Source organism: Fistularia commersonii, chromosome 8 (genome assembly GCF_037954325.1).
Source record: "Fistularia commersonii isolate RoL2024-O1a breed Wild chromosome 8, RoL_Fcom_v1.0, whole genome shotgun sequence".
NCBI lineage: Eukaryota > Metazoa > Chordata > Actinopteri > Syngnathiformes > Fistulariidae > Fistularia > Fistularia commersonii.
This window is the reverse complement of record NC_141291.1, coordinates 18,950,607-18,969,897: the sequence shown is the minus strand read 5'-3', so window position 1 is coordinate 18,969,897 and position 19,291 is coordinate 18,950,607. Positions and strand designations below refer to the sequence as shown.

The window sequence follows — 19,291 nt, the reverse complement described above, 5'->3', positions numbered from 1 at the left end:
TCATTAACTCATTCATTATCTACTACTTAGCCTGCACTTGAGGTCACAAGGAAGCTGGAGCCTACTCCAACTGTCAATGGGTGTAAGACAGGGATACACCCTGGACCTGTCCCCACCCCTACTGGCCAGGGCCATGACAATTTGAAAATCTCAATTGTAATATACTTTATTTAAGTCCAGATTTGAATTATGGTGTGAACCTGACTTTTCAAATGTGACGATCTTTCTGACATATATTGTCCCCAACTGATCTTGAATTCCTGTAAACTACAGCTAGATAAAATTATTCCACAGTATTATGTGGAAATTACCCCTACTATGAAGACAATCCAATGCATCAAAGTATCAATAACCATTTTTCCCCAAATATTAATATTGGCTCCTAAAATACTAGTGTCAACACTTGTATAATCCTCGGCATCCTGAAGAGTGTGATAATAAAGAAAAATACATAAGATAAAGAAGTGGTTTCTTGATTGTGTCAAACATCAATTTTAGACCTCTATGAGCGGAGACAGATTTGAAATTTGTAAATCTGCACTGAAAGGGTTTTCAAATCTATTTATGATCTTCCACAGTCTGTGTTGCGTCAGCATGGCCCACAGTGATCCCTGCATTAAGCTTTTTGAGTTATACGGCACTAATGTAGACACCAAACATTAACCCTTAATACCTATATTTTCAATAGCATTCTTGCACATTTACTTTTTTTAATTCATGGCATCTTCAGTAACATAAGCTTGACAGCACGCACAAAGACCAAAGGAGGACTCAAAGTAATCCAGATTATATTTCGAGGGTTGATAAACAGTAACTAAGTGGCTAACAAACATATTACTAAAGAAAATTAGGCCAAATTTTTAAGCTTTCCTTGCAACATGTCAAATTATTCATTCATTTGTTTGATTAAAAGATATCACTTGGATTTATATGTAAACCATTTTTCAATATTAGTATGGAGAGCTAAAATTGTTAAAGCCCCTGGAGAAGGAAAACATGACTTTATTAAAAAAAAAACATTCAAATATCATTTGGATTTTACTATTATCTCAGCCACTGCAATGCAGAGAACTCAGACTCACCCACCCATCCCCGCCCCCTCATAGAACATTCCAGTTAGTACAATGAGTATAGACCTTCTCCATATGTAGATTGCGATAAAAAGAATCCTGATAACCTCATAAAATGTCATATTAACTGTGTGACAGAGGAACAGCTAAAAGAAACAGGAGAAAATGCAGAGAATACAGATATAAAAAGAAAGAGAAAGGAAAAGAGAAAAATACTAAATTTGGTGAAATATGCCTCTCTTCTGTAATAAATAAGACATGGTACCAAGGGCAATTGACAATGCCTTTGTCTCCAGGGTCAAAGCCTTACAGTATGAGCTGGGGCAAATCAATAGAGTATCATCAGTAATGAATGTCTGACCTTGATATCTTCCCACACAACACATTGTGAAGAAACCCGTGCTAACACATGACTCTGGTACTTGTTGCTTTCCTTAAGGCTAAGGAACATTTGGAAAGAAGAATCTTTCCCTTCATGAAATGTGTGGACCAAAAATCGCTCAAAATGTTGGCTCATTTCACTGACATACCTGGTGGCAGCTCTTGATGATGAGGAAGAAGAGGATTCACCATTTTTATGGATTGCATCACCATTCTGCTGGACTTCTAAAAGGGATTTGAGAATATAATAATACTTAGTGTTTATCCACTTTAAAATCAAATTAGAGATCTAATAAAGGAAACCTCCGTATCCTCTCACATTTTCTTGAGTCAGGTGGTTTTGAAAAGCGGCTATATAAATAAAGCGTTTGTGAATACAGTGTTGAAAAATTAAAAATGGAAAGTAAGTGGATGTATATAATATTCAAAAACATGGATTGGATCAATTTTTGTACATTTTTTTCAGTTGTTTCTTCCAACCTAAATATCACTTACGGGTGGGAGAGGTAACTAAAATGGGCCTCACAACTAACCCCCTTTAACAGAAATGCTCCTCATCTCACTGGTGCCATTTGCTGCACTGCCGTTGGTGAGCTGGGATAGTTCTTCCTGGTCATTAGCAGACAGTCCATCAAGGTAGACCGTCAGCTCTCCCGTAGGTACTGGGGCGCCCTTCTGCTCCACACAAAGCTTCAACACCTCCTTCACATTCTCTACTAAAAAGCCATAATTAGGAGAGGGTAAAGGAGGCATTACATAATGGGCACCAAGACAGAGATATACTGATATTGACATCAATATGGTACAATAACTGTGACACATGCTAGTCTATAATTTGTGTTGAAATATGATTTTATGTGTTTCCTGCAGCAACATCATACATTTTCTGTCATGTTGCTCCAAGGTTTGCACCAGGTCCAGCGTGGTTTTACCCAGCAGAGCGTCAGCTTTCAGGGTGTGGTGACTCCAGACTTTGAAATCCACCTGTGTGTGTGGCATTACATTCCTGTTGGATCAGCAACACAGTTTTTCAAAAATATTATAATATTGCAGATAACTTTCATTATAGCAGATAGTATTCAACATAGCTTCAAAAATATTTTGTAATTTGTGTGTGTGTGTGTGTGTGTGTGTATGTGTGTGTGTGTGTGTGTGTGTGTGTGTGTGTGTGTGTGTGTGTGTGTGTGTGTGTGTGTGTGTGTGTGTGTAGAAGATCATTTGATTTTTGCCAACATGCTTAAAAATACTTGAAATCAGCAATCAATCTTTTTGACTATTCAAGTAAAGGTTAAACTGAAATAGTCCATCATAACTCAAGTCAATTAATCAACCATAGTAAAGAAAAAATCTGAACTTTCCCATTTTTCCCTGCTTTCTCAGATAGAGAAGCAGGGATAAATATCACAGAAATTTAATTACGATCGTATAAAACAAGTCTGGCAGCCGGTCCTCGGTCATGAACAATTACAGTACTGTATACTGAGCACAACCGACTTTTCCTGCAGCGAATATTACTGTTTTTATTACTGACTAATTAAAACGGAGATACCAGGTACTGCAGGTGAGATGGGAAAACATTTTTCTAAACTTGCTAAAGCAAGAAAAAGTTGTCAGTAAATATTTAAGGGAACCTTTCTATAAAGCACACGATCAGTCATAATAATAATAAACTAAAACAACGAGTGGCAAAAAACCCATCTGCTCGATTGAAGGGAATTACCATCAAAATAAAACATGAAAACACATCTGCATCAATACATTGAGCCACATGGAAAGACAAGGGAACCTGTTTCTTACAGAGTGAGCCTCTCATCCCATTTAGGACTTGAGGAGCTGTGGGACTTTGCTGTGCGCTGTGACTCCCCATCTGCTGTCACCTCCACATAAATAGCAGCTCCAAACAAGCTTTTCTTCCTCTTGATTTTGGCACAGGAAACTATTCAAAGGAAAAAATAAATTTGGGAATTAAACAATGCCAATCTTGATCATTTTATCTAAAACAGTGCAACAAATATATTACTGATGCTTGATGGAAGCAGAGGAGTCTGCGAAGAACGGTTATTCACCAGTCCTTATAAAAGAGCAACTGGGCTTTGCACATCTGCTCAGGTATTCCAATTTCTGTAATATTTCTCAAGTTACAGACCATGTCAAGATTTTTCTGAACCTCTTTTTTAGAGTAAATTAAATAGTATGAGTAGTATTCCAATCAGGTCGACTGCAGCACCAGGTCCCACTACCTCGTATTTCACAGCCAAAAAAAAAAAAAAAAAATCAATTTTATATTGTGAAGACTAACACCATTGTTTAAATGATGGATCTCTTCTTTGACACAACAAACTAGATCAAATACCATTTTAATTCATTTATAGATATATTTATTCAAACTGTCTAAACGGGTAAAGAGAATTGCTTCTTGCGGAATAAGTTCTATCTGGTCTATGACATTTAATTTGAAATGAGGCTCCTGCTGCTGCTGCTGCTGTCACTGGATAAATTTGTTCAGACAAATGGGAAGACAAAATCTGGTTTGAACTAGAACTAAAGAAAAAAACTCACAGTTTGACCCATCTCAGACCAAGCTTTTGAGCTATGAATGAAACTTCAGTCAGAATCCAGAGCACACAAACCCCCGGCACGTACACCTTCACATATCACAGGTTACTGTTTGAACTCACCAACTACATTGAGCTGCGATGTTCCTCTGTAGTTATGGCTAGACTCTGCTCTTGAAGAGGCTGTGGCCATGTCATACACTACACTGGGAAACCCTTCAAACCCAAACAGAAAGTTAAAGCCACATCAAATATTTGGGCATATTCATTGAAAAGGTAATGGAAAGTCTAAAAGTGGTTTCTCTTTCTCTCTCTCGGTCTCTCTCTTCCAAAATATTTACTTTTTATTTTGTGTAAATGTATATTCTGAAGTGCAAACTTTCAACTCCTTTCTCATTCAAAGCAGATTTTATAAAGAGTAACTCACAACTGGTGTGTGCTGCAAGACCCGTCGGTTCAGCCCACTCCGTGTCCCATGGTTCCTCTAAAACACAAATAAGACAGCTTATTGGTTTACAACTGAACACAAGTTCACAATTGAACCTTCCATTCATTAAATAATTGTTCTTTTTTATTCGGATAATATAGTTTGAATCTTTTCAGATGTTCCATAACACACAGGGAAAACATAAAAACTAGTATTTTTTTTTCTTCTGCAATGAATTTATTTCACTATTCACATTTGTCAGCCTCGGTCATAAATATATAAACAGGATTGTAGTCTAACAGTTAAAAATTAATTGAATGAGCAGGTTCGTAATCATCCTTCTTGATATTTTACATCTCTAATGCCTAACCAAAGTTCTCAGTCAGTCATAGAAAAACAAGGTTTCTGTGTACACAGCAACATTCTTACACAACCGTATTTCTGCATGCAGACACAAAAAAATTGATGGTATGAGTAATATTCTTTGTGTAGACACTATTTTGTGCGCTTGCAGCTTATGTGGCAGTACAAGCTTTGTGACACTTATGATTACTGTGCACTAGTTGATCATTTACCTATAACGAACACCAATCAGTAAGCGGTGGTAACTGTCGTATCAAAAATCCCATTTCAAACATACACAGCAATTCTTAATATTATCTAAGAGTCTGCTCTTTGTAAAAGCAATTGTTAGGGTAATTGTATAGTAGTTCAATCCTTAATCAACAGACCTTCAGGTGCAAAGGTCGCATATGTCTAGGGGGCAAGGAGTAACACTAGTTTTGCCATTTCAGATTCCATGTGTGTTTATTACATGAAAAAAAATATAAATCTGCTCATAAAGGCAAAAGACACTGATGAAGATGCCAAAAATATCTAAGTGAATAAACAGGTAGAGTTGGGAACTCGATGTTAAATTTCTTTCAACATTGCTCTATAATCTCCACAATGTAGTGTTTGGGTTGTCCTGCATTGCAATAGTCTTCTGATGTGAGCTGGTCTAAGTTCAGACTTGAGATCTGAAAAGGGGGAATGTTTATTCGGAGAGGCTAGACTCCATGGATCAATTATTGCTGATGCAAGTCATGAAAAACAGAACATATAAAAATATAAATAAATGCATGTGTAGTATTGTTTTCCTTTCTCAAGTCACTCCCTAAGCATCTGAAAAGTAAAGGCTCAATGACGTGGTAGTGTCAGAACAAACATAAACTGGCACTTCCTTAACAAGCAGAAAGTTGTAACAATGACAAATAATGATGAAAACAGCTAATGGCATAAATGACTGCTGTTCCATTATCTATACGCATCCCGATCACATGTCTATGAGTTACAATGTGTTTTACTTACTACCATCCATATTTTTTCATGTTAGGAGTGTTTTTTTTAGTACTTTACTTTAAAACACATTAAAAATCAGACACAGAGAGTGCTTCAAAGTGACACAATCCTTGTCCTCAAGGCAATTTCAGGTTTTATTCTGTTTGCCCACTTTATCTGAAGAATCTGTATCATTTCTAGATACTTCACCAATCTTTCACTTCCGCCAGGGAAACATTACTACTTTTAGGACACTTGGTGTGGCACAGAAATCTGATAGTTTGTGAGGGATAACGACTCAAATCGGCAAGTGTGTGAAGGAAACAGACCTCAGTGGCAGTGAATCAAACATGTTTAAATGTTTGAGCCAAATCTGTACGCAACCGAGTAGTGCTTTTGATTGATTACTAACCCAACCGCAAACACATGTTGCCAACGGCCAATGAAAAAGAGTGGGAGGGTCGCAGGAAATAGCATCAGAAAACTACGACAAAATGAATTAGCAGGAGTATCATAACGACGATGATGCACAGCAAAGGAAGGGGAGAGCTGACAAAGTGAAACTGGACTGCTGATCAAGAAAGGGCAGATAGGTGCACAACAGTGACAGTGCGCCGTGTGTCGTCCATGTTTGTTTACCGTCTAAACTGTTGCTCACGCAAGGGTTTGATTCACTGAGTTGGTTTCAGCTGGTTTGACAAGTCATGTTGTACGTGATCCCTCCTCAGGCGCAGTTATTAAACGTGTGATCCCCAGTCTTTCAGTCGTCACAAAAAAATCTGCTGCAACCAACCGGTTTTGAAATTGGTAATGACTGTGAAAGTTGTACAATATTTTCCTGACTTTACTGCCAAACGGACTTAAGTAAGGGACAGGTCCAGCATGTAAAAACTGTTTCTCGTCTCCTTTCAAAGCGTGAAGACTAGAAACGCTGGTCAGCGACTTAGTAGTTGTTTTTGAAGAAAGGTATTTGTGACAGGTATTTAGTCATCAAATGATGTCTGCCGTGCTAGGCACTGAGAGTATGGGGACACATGCTGCTTGAGTCTTAGAGAATTAAACTTTTACTTTAAGGCCACTGGTTGAGGTCCATGGTCTGTCAGGCAAAAATGTGGCTGGGAGAAGTGTAGGAAGCGTACTTCCACATGCCTCCATAATTGCAGCCCTTGAACAAAACACCTAACTCCAAACTGATCCATGGGTGCTGCAAGGTGATTGCCTGCTGCCTCTGTGTATGCACCAGTGTGTGTTTACAACAATACATTTTGGATGGGCTGAAGAGGCTGAGCTGAATTTCTTCCAGGAAATGTACATATAGATAATACTTTTTGGATTTTCTAAAAGTTCAAAAGGTTCCACTGACTCAAAGAAGCCGATATGTACAATTTCATCTTCAATTTTTAATATTATTGCTATTACTATATCATTTCTGACATGCTTGAACAGCCAATAAGTGGTTCAATTGGACTGAAACTTCAGTATAAGAACAATATAAAAAAAAATTGCGTGTAAATATGCTGCAAAGGTGGATCAATTTCTTTGGCTCCTTCAGAAAAAAGGCCCTTCAGTCACTTAAAGGACTTACGGGAGACACAGAGGAGTCAGGGATGATTGTGAAATTGAGGGAGGAAGAGGGAGGGAGGGAGGAAGTCTCTGACTACTGTTGAGAAATAGAAAGAGTTATATATTATATACATATGTATTGTATGGTGTAATAACAGTGTCAGCACCCAATTAATAAAACTACAATGCATCTATCAAACTTGAGCATCAATTTAAATAATGTAGCAAACACTAACTTTTACATTGTGTCAGATGGTTTTGCTGGTGGAATTAAACAAGAGATGCACAGGATTGTAACCAGAATAAAAAGTTGGTGAGAAAAATTATGTCAAATGGGAAAGCATACCCGAATGTTGTTCTGTTTTACATGTTTTCAAGCTATCTCTTCAAAATCCCCACTCAAGCCAGTGGACAGCAAAAAAGGAAATCAGGGCTGAACAGATTGTGAACAAGAAACACAGGCCTGTTGACTAATCCACTTTGATCAAATCTGATGATGCTGGCAGAAAAGCAACTTTGGACAGATCTTCACCGATGACTGGCTCGTGGGTTTGCACGCTATTCGGCATACAACAGTTTTGTCTTAAAGATATGACCTTAACAGCCCTTTCCCAAACACAATTCCACGAGGACGTTCATGTCACGGCAAACTATAAAACGCAACATAATATGAAGCTGTCGCACCACCGATCGATAGAGTGTGACACCAGTCTATCCACAAATGAGACGATGGGTGAAATTATGCCTTTTCCCCATTCAATATTTTCTGCACCCATGCTGCATTTTTCTTCAGGATCACCTACATTTGAAGACGGTTTCTGTAAAGACGTACGAGCCGTTCGAAGTAGCTCACCCTTATCAACAAAAGATATCCTGTGCACCTAATGGAAGATCTATGTTTACCTAGTTCTTATCTCATCGACTGAACATACAGCGAAAGGACTCGACGTGGGCAGAAAACGTCCGCACCGTTAAAAGTGAAGATGGAACGAGGAGAAAATGATTTAAAAAATGACACAAGTTTATAAACATATAATCAAAAAAAAGAGTGTTTAGAAAAGACCATGATGTATTTTGCGACCAACGACGAACGGCACATCACACTCGTCCCGTTAGGTCAGAAGTTAACAACACCCTGCTCATATCTTGAGCACAACCACTGGTCTTAACGCGTTAAGAAGTGGATATCGACCTGCATTGCTGAATTCCAATTAACCAGTCGTTTGAAAGTATTAACTAATAATTACTAGGTTGGTGACTCGGTTTTGGAGAATACCGTGAGATCATTGTGAATGACTGCACCTGACCTGTCATGTTCGATGAAGTTAGTGTCCATCAGGTGAGCTAGCTTAGGACACTCAACCGCGGTGTTTCTGGTACGAGATTGCAGCGAAAGCTAGTCCGCTAGTTAGCCATATCCCAGTTTTACTGCTCTTTGAGCAACTAGCTTAATGCTATTTAGCTACTCTTACATCTAATGTCGCTGTGTGCGGCGGTGTCGAATTGAAACACAGTGCTTGCATTTTTCTTTCGCGACACAACATATACACACTGCTAGTTGAGCAAGCTAACGCCACAAACTTAGCCAAGTTAGCTATTATTCATCTGCAAGCTAACGTCACAAACTTAGCCAAGTTAGCTATTATTCATCTGCCGCCAGCTAGCCGGCTTGCTAACTAACTAATTCTCCGCCAACACGAAGCTAAAACAGTTCTGTTTGATGGAAACGATTAACAACCGCGTCTTGTGAAAGACGCGTAAAAGACATTCGTGGCTGGTTTAGTCTCAGAAGCTGGGTTTACCTCGCCAGCTGTTTTTCACTCGCTGTACGGCTCTCTCACGTCACGGTTGTGGGTAAAATGCCCAGGCGTGCAGGCCTCCGAGTCCGCTACGGTTTCCTTGCCATCTCGGTGCGACTGCCTCCGACCAACAGCGCGCCGCCCCGAATACTGCTGTGTAATAACACAACACTGTTGGATTTGTCTTCTCTTATCTCCTATCTTGTGGGCTGAATTTAAAACAAGTATGATTATTACTTGATGCAGGTATAGTCAAAGTAGGTGGGGAGGAGTAACCTTTATTTTCATGTGTCTCCATCGTTTTAACAAGGGGTACATAAAATTGATGGCTCATCGGTGTCAGCAAGAATATAATAAAGGGAATAAACTGGTTCAGAGTTCAGACGTTTCCTCACTGTCTATTGAAAATTATTGGCTTTTCAGGTTTTATGCACAGAACAATGACTCAGTGGAATATGTCACACAAATATTACCCTAGTTAGTATTCTCTCTTTCTCTCTCTCTCTCTCTCTCTCTCTCTCTCTCTCTCCCTCGCTCTCTCTCTCTCTCTCTCTCTCTCTCTCTCTCTCTCTCTCTCTCTCTCTCTCTCTCTCTCTCTCTCACGCACACACACACACACACACACAACTCTTTACTCTGCACAAGATTTATTTATCAACAGCTAAACAATAATGACGCTTAACAGCGATTAAAAACAAACATAAATTATAAATACTGTTCTTCTTTCATCAGCCCTGACAAGCACCATCACCCCATGACCCTTCAAAGGATAAATAAGAAAACCAAGAGATATTTTTGCCCGCCAGGCAGCTCTTTTAGCTGCACTTTTGACTGCTTTGCCAGCTTCTGTTGTGGTCTGCCATGTCAAATCATGATTTGAAACGCTGATGCAATAGTACACACTGTAAGATATAACCTGGCAATCCATTTGGCGCAAATGCAAAAACAAAATGTAACAGAACGACAGCATGTACACATTATCAAAACCGGCAGTCTAGAAATGTCCAAGTCATATGCAGTTCACCCAAAGTACGATAAACAGTAGAAAGTGTTCCTCGGTTTCCTGCCAACACGAACTACATTCACTGTCACGCAGATTAAGAACATAGGATGGTGCTAAGCATGTCTTTCATGATATGTAATAATAATAAATGATACTTGATACAATGAAAGGGAGTGCAAAGTATGTTCTAAAGGTCACTATCTACCCAAATTTGATTTAATCATTTTATCCTGATATTTCCTTGGTGCTTCTCTTCAATTCATTGGAAGGAGCAAGTTCTTGCCTCTTTACGAAAAAGTGAAAAACACTTTGGGTACTAAACTGCAAGCCATATCATGAATGTGGCATGATGTCGTGCCCAGAAGATCCTTAAAATGTCCCCACTTGCAACGTTGCCTTTCTTTTATTTTGCTTTGGTGTGTTATGTCCAGAAACTTTCCCAAGGAACAAGGAAACATTTTAGGAACCGTGTTTATGCAGCATGTGAACCAGCTTCTATCTCATTTAAACCCTGCTCAGGTAAAAGTACTTTCCAGAGACACCCCTGAACTTTTCTGATTTGTATCATTCATTTCATTATAAACTACAACCCATAGATCACATGGAATTTTCAATCGTTTCCATAGTAAGCATCCCCGACATTTCCCAATAATTTACAAGTCAATTGTAGTTTATTTGTCAGTAAAGTAACCAATTTACAGTTAGTTAATTGTTAGTTGAAAAAGTGTAATGGTAGATAATTCAAGATTATCTTAGTAACGGGATTTGTTTATTTTTGAAGACATCTCTGTTTTTTTGACATTTCTTTTTGATTGTCAGTTTTTGTTTCATACTACATCTGATGGCCTAAAATATTTTTCTGTATTGCTTTTTTTATGTTTTGATGGAGGTTGTCATCTGGACACCGCTGCTGGGTGGACGTTCCAGCACAACCTCCCAAGTTACGTTTTACTCAATTGGTACGTGGCCACCAACGAGCATTTGAGCTCACAGTTGCCAGCTGGAAAGCACCATCCGCCCCCTTTTCCCACAAATGGCCGGTTTAACTATTGTGGTTATTTTGGGATTGACCAATACGTGGTGGGTGGTGCAGCGATTAGCATGAAGTACCCTAGTTTGATTCATTGTCTTTGCTCCTTCTGGTCTTCTCTTCAATGCCAACATCTCCAAACCATACAGCATCGCTGGTGTCATTGTTGGTGGTATTCTCTTATCGCATATTACCAGTGACTTTTTTCCACCCGTTCCAACTTGCCTGAACCTGATTCTGCACCTCTTTTCCACACCTTTCATTTATCCTGAGTACTTCAAACCCTATAAAATCCACACCATTCCACTTTGGTCCCTCTCATTCATTCATTGTGCTGCAACTAACTTTTATTCCTCTACTTTCAAGAGCATACCTTCACCTCTCTACACAGCATGCAAAATTAGGCAAGATGTATTTAGAGGGGCACAAAGGTTCTCAATAGGGTTTAAGTCAGTTGAAGAAGGCGACCTTGTCATTATTTTTCAATCTTTAAGGCCTTTACTGGCCTTAAATCCACAGCGTGGACTACTTTGATGCATGTTATGGAGCGTTGGCTTGCAGAAAAATCAAGGTCTTCTTGAAAGATGCAGACTTTTTCCTGCACCGTTGCTTGAGGAAAGTGTCTTCTAAAAATTGGCAGGAGGACTGAGAATTGATCTGGAGTCCATTTTCAACCCGAAAAGGTCCAACTGGCTCATCTTTCATAATGACTCTCCGCACCAGTACCCTAGTGGAGCACCGTGTCCGTTACTGATCGGACCATGAGTCCATCCATCTGCTCCATCAACAGTCACTCTCATCTTGTCTGTCCACAAAACCTTTGAAATATCTGTCTTTGTAAATTTCTTGGCCCCTTCTTGACGCTTCAACTTGTGTCTTGTTCAGAGGCGGTCGGGTTTCGGCCTCTCTTACCTCGGCCACGTCTCTGAGAAGCACCTGCTACTTCTGGACACTCCGGGTAGGTTGCAGTTGTTGAATACGGCAGCGCTGGAGGAGAATGGCTTCCACGTAACTTCATCTTTGATCTTTCTCAAATCTTTGGCAGTTCATTTGCGTATTTTCTTCTCGACTCGTTTCTTGCGACCCCGTTGACTATTTGCAACACAACGTTTGATGGTTCTGTGATCACGCACCAATAGCTTAGATAGTTCAAGAGTGCTGCATCCTTCTAAAAGACTTTTTACAATTTTTCACTTTTCAAATTCACTGAAATCGCTTTTCTGGCCCATTTTTTCTGAGGAGAAGAATCTTCCTAATAATTCTGCACACCTTTATGTAAGGTGTTGATCTCCTTTGGCCACACCGTCCCTTGTTACACACCACCTCATATCCAGTCAATCCAATAAGCATTCACGTTTATACAACTTGGAGTTGGAAATTATGGTTAAAATAATGATATGGTCAACATAATTGCTTGCCTTATAATTGTGCACACCATGTAGAATTTTCTCAACCTGTTGCCTGCTCTCACCACAGATCACAATGTCATCTGCAAACATCATGGTCCATGGCAATTCCTGCCTGACCTCATTTGTCAGCCTGTTCAGTGCAACTGCGAATGAGAAGGGGCTCAGAGCTGATCCCTGACGTTGTCCCACATCATCCTTGAACTTCTCTGTCACACCTACAGGACACTTTAGCACTGGCTCACATCTGGCATACATGTCCTGCACCAGTCCAACATACTTTTCTGCCACTCAGGACTTCCTCACACAACACCATAGTACATCTTTCAGAACCCTCTCATATGCTTTTTGTAGGTCAACAAAGGCACAATGCAGCTCTTCCCTCTGACGTTCTCTGTACATTTCAACCAACATTCTCAAAGCAAATACAGCATCTGTAGTGCTCTTTCTGGGCATTGCACTATACTGTTCCTCACAGATGCTGACTTATGCTCTCAGTATAATCCCCAATAGTCTTCACCATAACTTCACCGTGTGCTGCATCAACTTTATTCCCCTATAGTCGTTGCAATTTCGCTTATATTTAAAAATGGGCACCATCACACGTCTCCATTCCTCAGCCATCTTCTCACTCTCTAGGATACCGTTGAATAATTTAGCCAGAAACTTCCAGAAATCCCCCTTCTCCTCTAACCCATATCTCACGTGTGGGGCATAGCTGCTGGCAACATTGAGCATCACACTTTCACTTTCCAATTTCAGACTAATTTCTATCTGAAACTCTTTTCACTCCTTGAACATTCCTAACAAACTCCTACTCCATTTCTCAATGAAAAAAGTTATGTCAAAATGAGACTCTTCTCTGTCAGGGTGGCAACAAACGTCACTGGCCAGGTTTTTCGATGTCCGGTTGCTTCTGACAAAGGAAATCCTGCGGATGATCTGAGATACTCATCAAAACTTGTCTAGTTCTGACATGCTCCTTGCATGTGGGTTCTTTTCCTCACCCAAGGACACGTTGGCATTCTGCAGGAGGAGCCGCCTCAAACTTTCTGAATCGAAGGCTGCCGACCTTACCGACTGAGCCAGGGCAGCCCGAGTAAGTCTTTGAGTGGCACCGGTCAGTTATCCTCGAATAAATATTACTCGTTGCATGTTTATTTTCAGTGATTTCACACTGACTTCTGTAGCGTTGAAGCCATTGTCGCTGAACTGTTGTCCACGCTTCTCGTAAAGTGTTTGATGCTAATGTAATTCCATATTTTTGTTGGTCTCAGACTCTGATGCACTATATACTTTTATGTTTAAATGTGAAAATTGTTTTGGCACAAGAGTCACACAATGTAAGAAAGCATCATGTCTACAGATGTTGCACCAGGAAAACCTTCTACCACCATGATACCAGAGGTTCAATTTAAACAGGTTTTTTAAAGGTTTTAGGTTCATTGTGATGCCAGTGCAAGGGTTTTTTGTTTGAGTATGTCCTGGCAGATGGAGTCTCAACCCGTAATTCGGGTAAAACACGCTCTCTGTCACCTGCACTTTTGTGAGTGGGTAATAAATATATAGTTTTCAACTGTGGTGGATTCTGGTTGCACATTTACATGGTAACCGTAACTAATTGTCTTCAAAATATTCAAGAGGAATGTGAATCGAACCAAAATGGGCAACACTTCTTTCCTGTGTTCAGAATAAGCGCGAAAATACAATGTCACGTAAAAGTAAAATGTGATGTCTGATAAGGAGCTGAACCGACACGTTTAGGAGAGACAGGATGACAAGGACTGATTCACTGACATGAAAGAAAAAAGTGGGCTGAAAGGAGATGCTACAAGACAAAAACTCCTTAAAAAAGCACAAATCTCAGAACTGAAACACAATGAATAAGGTCTCAGCTTCTAGTCCAGCAAAAAAAAAACGTCATCAACGCAAATGTCAAATGTGGGTCTACGATTCCTAATGTTATACATAATAATAGTAAGATCTTTTCGGTCAGTATCTGAATCTTCAGACTGGCTGGTATGACAAGGATGGCAGTTATAAACAGACAGACTTCTATCTATACAAATGTGATTTTCATATATTCTTCCAGCTGGTGTTATTCGTTATTGAAGATGCCCATTCTATGTCACTATTTGACGGCAATGAAAGAAAGAAACAGCCGAAGTCGTTGCCTAGCAAAGCCGATTAAGAAACACACTGATAATCCAGAGAAATGGCACGGCGAGGAAGATGAATGATCAACAAGTTACACTTACAATGCAACACAATCGCAGAATACTTGGAAGAAGAGCAAGGGCCACCGAGTCTTTGCGGGTAAATAAGAACCATGAAAGCGATGAAAAGGAGGGGACTTTTCAAGCCTCGCAACTTCCAGAAGACGGCATATGATCATAGTAGTTTTTTGGGCGTTAGATTTAGCGGATCCCTTGACTGTCTGACGGCCAATGTATAATAGAAGGATTGTGGGGATTATTTTGTGGAACTGATTTTTACTTGGCTCCCTCTCTCTCTTGAGGTTTGAATCTCTGTTTCCTGTTTTGTGTCATTTGCACAATGTTGCACCGCAACGATTACCAAACACACAAGCCAATAAAAAAATACCAAAGGGGGACCACGCAGATGTGCAAAGACAAAAAAAATTGTGTTTTTTTTTTCAGATGCGCTTTAATGTGGAAAATTCAAAAAGCCAAATCTGATATTGTTAAATGGATCCTTGTATTTAGACTGAGATCGGCATTCAAAGCGGCCGAGGGGATTCAGGGGATCAATGTGTTCAAGTGTTTTCTGATGGTTTGCCTTTAACGTGAAACCATTATTTTACAATTATTTTGAAATTCAAAGAGAGAACTTATGCGCAGACCCTCGTAAGAATAGCTGCAGTTATGTTGCAGGAAATGGCTAGTCTTAAAATTGTGACTCATCCGCTCCATGAGCAACAACCCCTGACCTCCAGATTAGGAGGATGTGAAATATTTGGTATCACTACCTTCCTAATTTGAGGCTTGAGCGGGAGAGAGAGGATCCTATTAGAAGGTAAACGCATGGTTGCAGAGGGAAATAGCCTGAGTCAGCTGTGACCGACAACAAATAGACATCTGCCTTGGGATGATGATGATGATGATGATGATGATGATGATGAGGGAGGATTTTAGAGGCAGGGCATTCAAATTTGTATCTGATTGGGTTTTTCTATTACTTGAATCAAGATCAGTCCTGATCTATTTAGTGAATATGATGTTCTGTACAACAAATCATTTGTGACAGACCAGTAAAATACCGAATTAAGACCAACACAGCACTTAGCAGGATGTTGGCCCAGACACAACTGTGATACACTGACTGATAACTCATACATCGACTTCAGCAGCAAAGGGAATATATGCCCTACGTACACAGGAGCCAAATGTCTGTGTCTGGAACCTTTCTTTATTTTTGACACATTTAATCATATTTTGCAAAAGACATAAACAAATATATCATGTAAAAGCAAAAAGCCAAAAAAAGGGGAAACATTATCCTGGGACATATCGAAAATCAAATATTGAGGAGTCATCTGTCAAGAATCACCGACATCTTCGGACGATAATAAAACTGCAAAAAAAACAACATTGCTCCCGAATACATGTAGTGTTGTTTCTGTGTCCGGAGCCAGAAGGACATTTGAAATATTAGTGGCAACTATGATGATGATAACTATGTCAGAAGTGGAGAAGAAGAAATGAAACACTAGCCAAAGCACTAATTTAGCTCGTACTGATCTGGTGAGGACGGGCTAGACTGATATTTTTATGGCCTGTAGATAAATGGCGAAAGCCAAAAAAAGACAACTTGCTGTGGATGCTGGACAGCGATTTAGAAATACTGCTCGAAGCCCTTCATATTTCCTTTGGTGAGTGAAAAAGCTTATCAATTCAGCGGAATATTTGCAACCGATGCTATCACTTGCACGTCCATCCGAACCTCTCGGGTCCTGGTTTACTCTGTTATTACCTCCCTTGGTAACGGCGTGCACACATACATACCCCCGAAGTAAGTTTTCAAACGCAGACGACGCAGGAAAAGCAGAGCAACGCATACATTGAATCAGAATAAGAATAATGTTCAAATTCTTTGGACGGCGGCTCTCTTTCGCTGGTACAAAAATCTCGAAAGCAATTGGCACGTTTCTGATGGTATCGTCAAATGATCGTAACGAGACATGTACTCATAGAATACTGAAAGAGAAAAGAAAAGAAAGCAGTTCAAAGGAATAAAATGGGTTTCAGTGAAAGTGTTGTTCTAATGACTTCACTGCGGCAGCTGCCAAGCACAAAAGCTTCCACATCGTCCTTCAAATGCACATCAAAATTTCTTAAGCGACCCTGGAGCTGTCTCGTCGTCTCTTTCTCTTCAGTTTTGTACATCAATCCCGTGGATTTGGTCGGTGAATGAACCGCCGTAGAGGCGAGTTCTGTTATTCTCCGTGTTGTCCTCATGTTTTCTTCTTGCACTGAGAGCTTCCCCTGCGGCAGAAGCAGATGACGTTAAAGAAATGGCAGTGGCATACGCCACACGGCTCGCAACAGCCGGACTGCGGCAAGCAGCTCTGTCCGAGCTGCGAGCACGATTCCGGGGCGGGCTTCTGTGCCACTTTGTTGGGAGGGTCCTCCTTGCGAGGGGGACGCAACACTTTTGGCTTCTGAAATGGAAAAGATGCGGAAAGATCAGTAAAAGAGACATCGACTTGAACCCGGCGCGACACAAAAGTCAACTGCTAGCGCGTCACTTTACGTACGGTTGTGGATATTATTTAGAAAAGCTCTAAAATGTACAAAATCTAAAGGCTAAAGAACAAGAACAATTATTTCATTTTGATAAATGTATCTATCTATTGGAAGACATAGCTGATCTTTTTGCACTGCACATATTTAAAAGAAACAACAGCAACAACATGACTAGAATGGAGGTACGTGGGATATGTGGATTCATGCACAACGGAGCTGAATCTTTGGACGTCTTTTTAAAATATCCATTGACACAACAGCCATAATAAAAGCGAGAAAATTGCAGCTTGCCATCACATTGATCCTCTGGTGTTCATAAAGCCTCCTGGAGAACAGCGTCTTCTGTCTGCCTTGACTGAGAGACCCTGTGGAGAAAAAAACAAAGACAAAACATTGATATTCTACTACTTCTGTGTCTGACGTGACCATGCAAATTCATATTCACATGCCGTCGATCATTATACATCACGGGATATGACATTTTTCTCCAGAAAATGATCGCAATATTCAAAAGACATCTAACGACATGATCGCACTCAGTATCCGCTTTCCAATCACTTCCATCTCTGTCCAGCAGAGGTTGTAAGTACAATCATCATGCATCTTCTTCACCGGACTGCTCTGCCGCTGCACGTCACTCACACATCAGAGATTTAACAAATAAAAACTGAACGGCGGCCGTATTTAAAGTCATCATCAAGAGCCAAAGCCCTTGTTTGGATGACTGATATTTCAACAATGACTATCTATGACACGCTGATCGCAGCTCTTAGCTTGCGATGTTTCGAAATATGTTTCATTCAAATAGATTACAATCTGTCACTGGTAAAATCACGACTGTACCGATAAATCAACCCCTCTCCTGGACTTCAGGAGTAAAAACATGATCATTCCGTTCATCTTGAACAGGGGAATAATACGGGGTTGCACTATGTGAAAGTTCACCGCTGTATTTGAAGCCAAAAGTGGTGTTACTTGGAGTAGTTGGCCTCTTAATTCCTGATCAAATTATGCCCCTTTAAATTTGAAGGACTTGATATTTGTCGCCCGGCAACCACTTTACAGAATCCAGTACATGCTTACTAGAAAGTTGCATTATTTACAAATCTGAATGAATGCTAAGCTGTCGCATTAAGAAGAGATCATTGAAATAAAGAAAGCTCAAAACCCGGCGTGAGATCAATCTAATTTCAAAAGTCTGTTTTTGTCATTTCTATGAAACCACAACGCTGACATGCTATTTGCCCAGAGAATCCGTGCTACAGAATTCCAGTTTGATATTGCCGCCACTCACTGTATATTTTTGCAAAAGTTAACTTTATCTAAACTTTCTATGAGGAAAATAAAACAACAATAAGCAAACCAACAGACAAAAGCATCTGTATCACAGCGACACACGTTCCCTCTCATAAACAGCTCATGTTTTTCAATAACAGATGCTCAATAGAGCAATTTTAATGCCACAACACCTCAAAAGTGCAAAGGATCGGGAACTGAAATGAAGTCTCACTATGATACAACCAACAACAGAATATTTTGCAGAGAAATTGCATTTTCATCTGTTAAATTCTCCCAAATTTTCTAGTGATAACTTGAAATTTGTGGACTTTTTATCATTGGTCTCGTCTGCGACCTGCTCTGGAGCCCACTCCACATGAGACATAGAAACTAAAAGAAAAGAAAAATACACCCCACCTGTCCTGTGAGGGGTCTTTGCCGCACCTCCGCTCCCCCACGGAGCGCCACCGCGGACCACGAGTCCCGTGACAAAAACCACGTGGAGGAAACACAAACACCAAACTGCCAGTCTCATCTTGCAGCCGAGACCTGCAGGTCCACCAGATGCCTCGATGCGTCTCCACCTCTCAGTCTCCCCAGATATATATATACATGCGGCAAGGCTGGATCCCACTCCGCCCCCCACTCTCCACCTCCAAGCCAGTGGCAACGCGCACACGGGTGCTCGTCCGT

General features: G+C 40.3%; 2 protein-coding genes across 3 annotated transcripts in view; both read right to left on the bottom strand.

Moving 5' to 3' along the window:
• Positions 1–9,275, bottom strand: part of wwp1 (WW domain containing E3 ubiquitin protein ligase 1) — a 29,006-nt gene extending 19,731 nt beyond the window's left edge. The window contains exons 1-7 of one of the 2 annotated variants that reach the window (XM_086151547.1): positions 9,119–9,275; positions 4,434–4,490; positions 4,130–4,222; positions 3,249–3,387; positions 2,333–2,457; positions 1,985–2,167; positions 1,601–1,676 (exon numbers count right to left, since the gene is read on the bottom strand). In XM_086151547.1, the coding sequence (XP_086007673.1) occupies positions 1,601–1,676; positions 1,985–2,167; positions 2,333–2,457; positions 3,249–3,387; positions 4,130–4,199 (593 nt within the window). In that variant the 5' untranslated portion in view covers positions 4,200–4,222; positions 4,434–4,490; positions 9,119–9,275. The remainder of the gene's footprint in view (positions 1–1,600; positions 1,677–1,984; positions 2,168–2,332; positions 2,458–3,248; positions 3,388–4,129; positions 4,223–4,433; positions 4,491–9,118) is intronic. The other variant, XM_086151548.1, reaches the window with a different exon arrangement.
• A 6,690-nt stretch (positions 9,276–15,965) lies between these two features.
• On the bottom strand, positions 15,966–19,167 carry LOC147232197 (uncharacterized). The gene is made up of 3 exons (XM_086150429.1): positions 19,016–19,167; positions 17,612–17,685; positions 15,966–17,235 (listed from the first exon to the last, which is right to left on the bottom strand). The coding sequence occupies exons 1-3, from the start codon at positions 19,131–19,133 to the stop codon at positions 17,029–17,031; spliced, it is 399 nt and encodes a 132-aa protein (XP_086006555.1). The 5' UTR covers positions 19,134–19,167; the 3' UTR covers positions 15,966–17,028.
• Positions 19,168–19,291: the final 124 nt, after the last annotated feature.

Excerpts from the sequence above, each read along its gene's own strand:
- LOC147232197 (XM_086150429.1), bottom strand. The coding sequence starts at position 19,133 with ATGAGACTGGCAGTTTGGTGTTTGTGTTTCCTCCACGTGGTTTTTGTC. Across the intron at positions 17,686-19,015 it reads AAAGACCCCTCACAGGACAG|GGTCTCTCAGTCAAGGCAGA; the intron begins GTGGGGTGTATT and ends TTTTCTCCACAG. Across the intron at positions 17,236-17,611 it reads ACCAGAGGATCAATGTGATG|AAGCCAAAAGTGTTGCGTCC; the intron begins GCAAGCTGCAAT and ends TTTCCATTTCAG.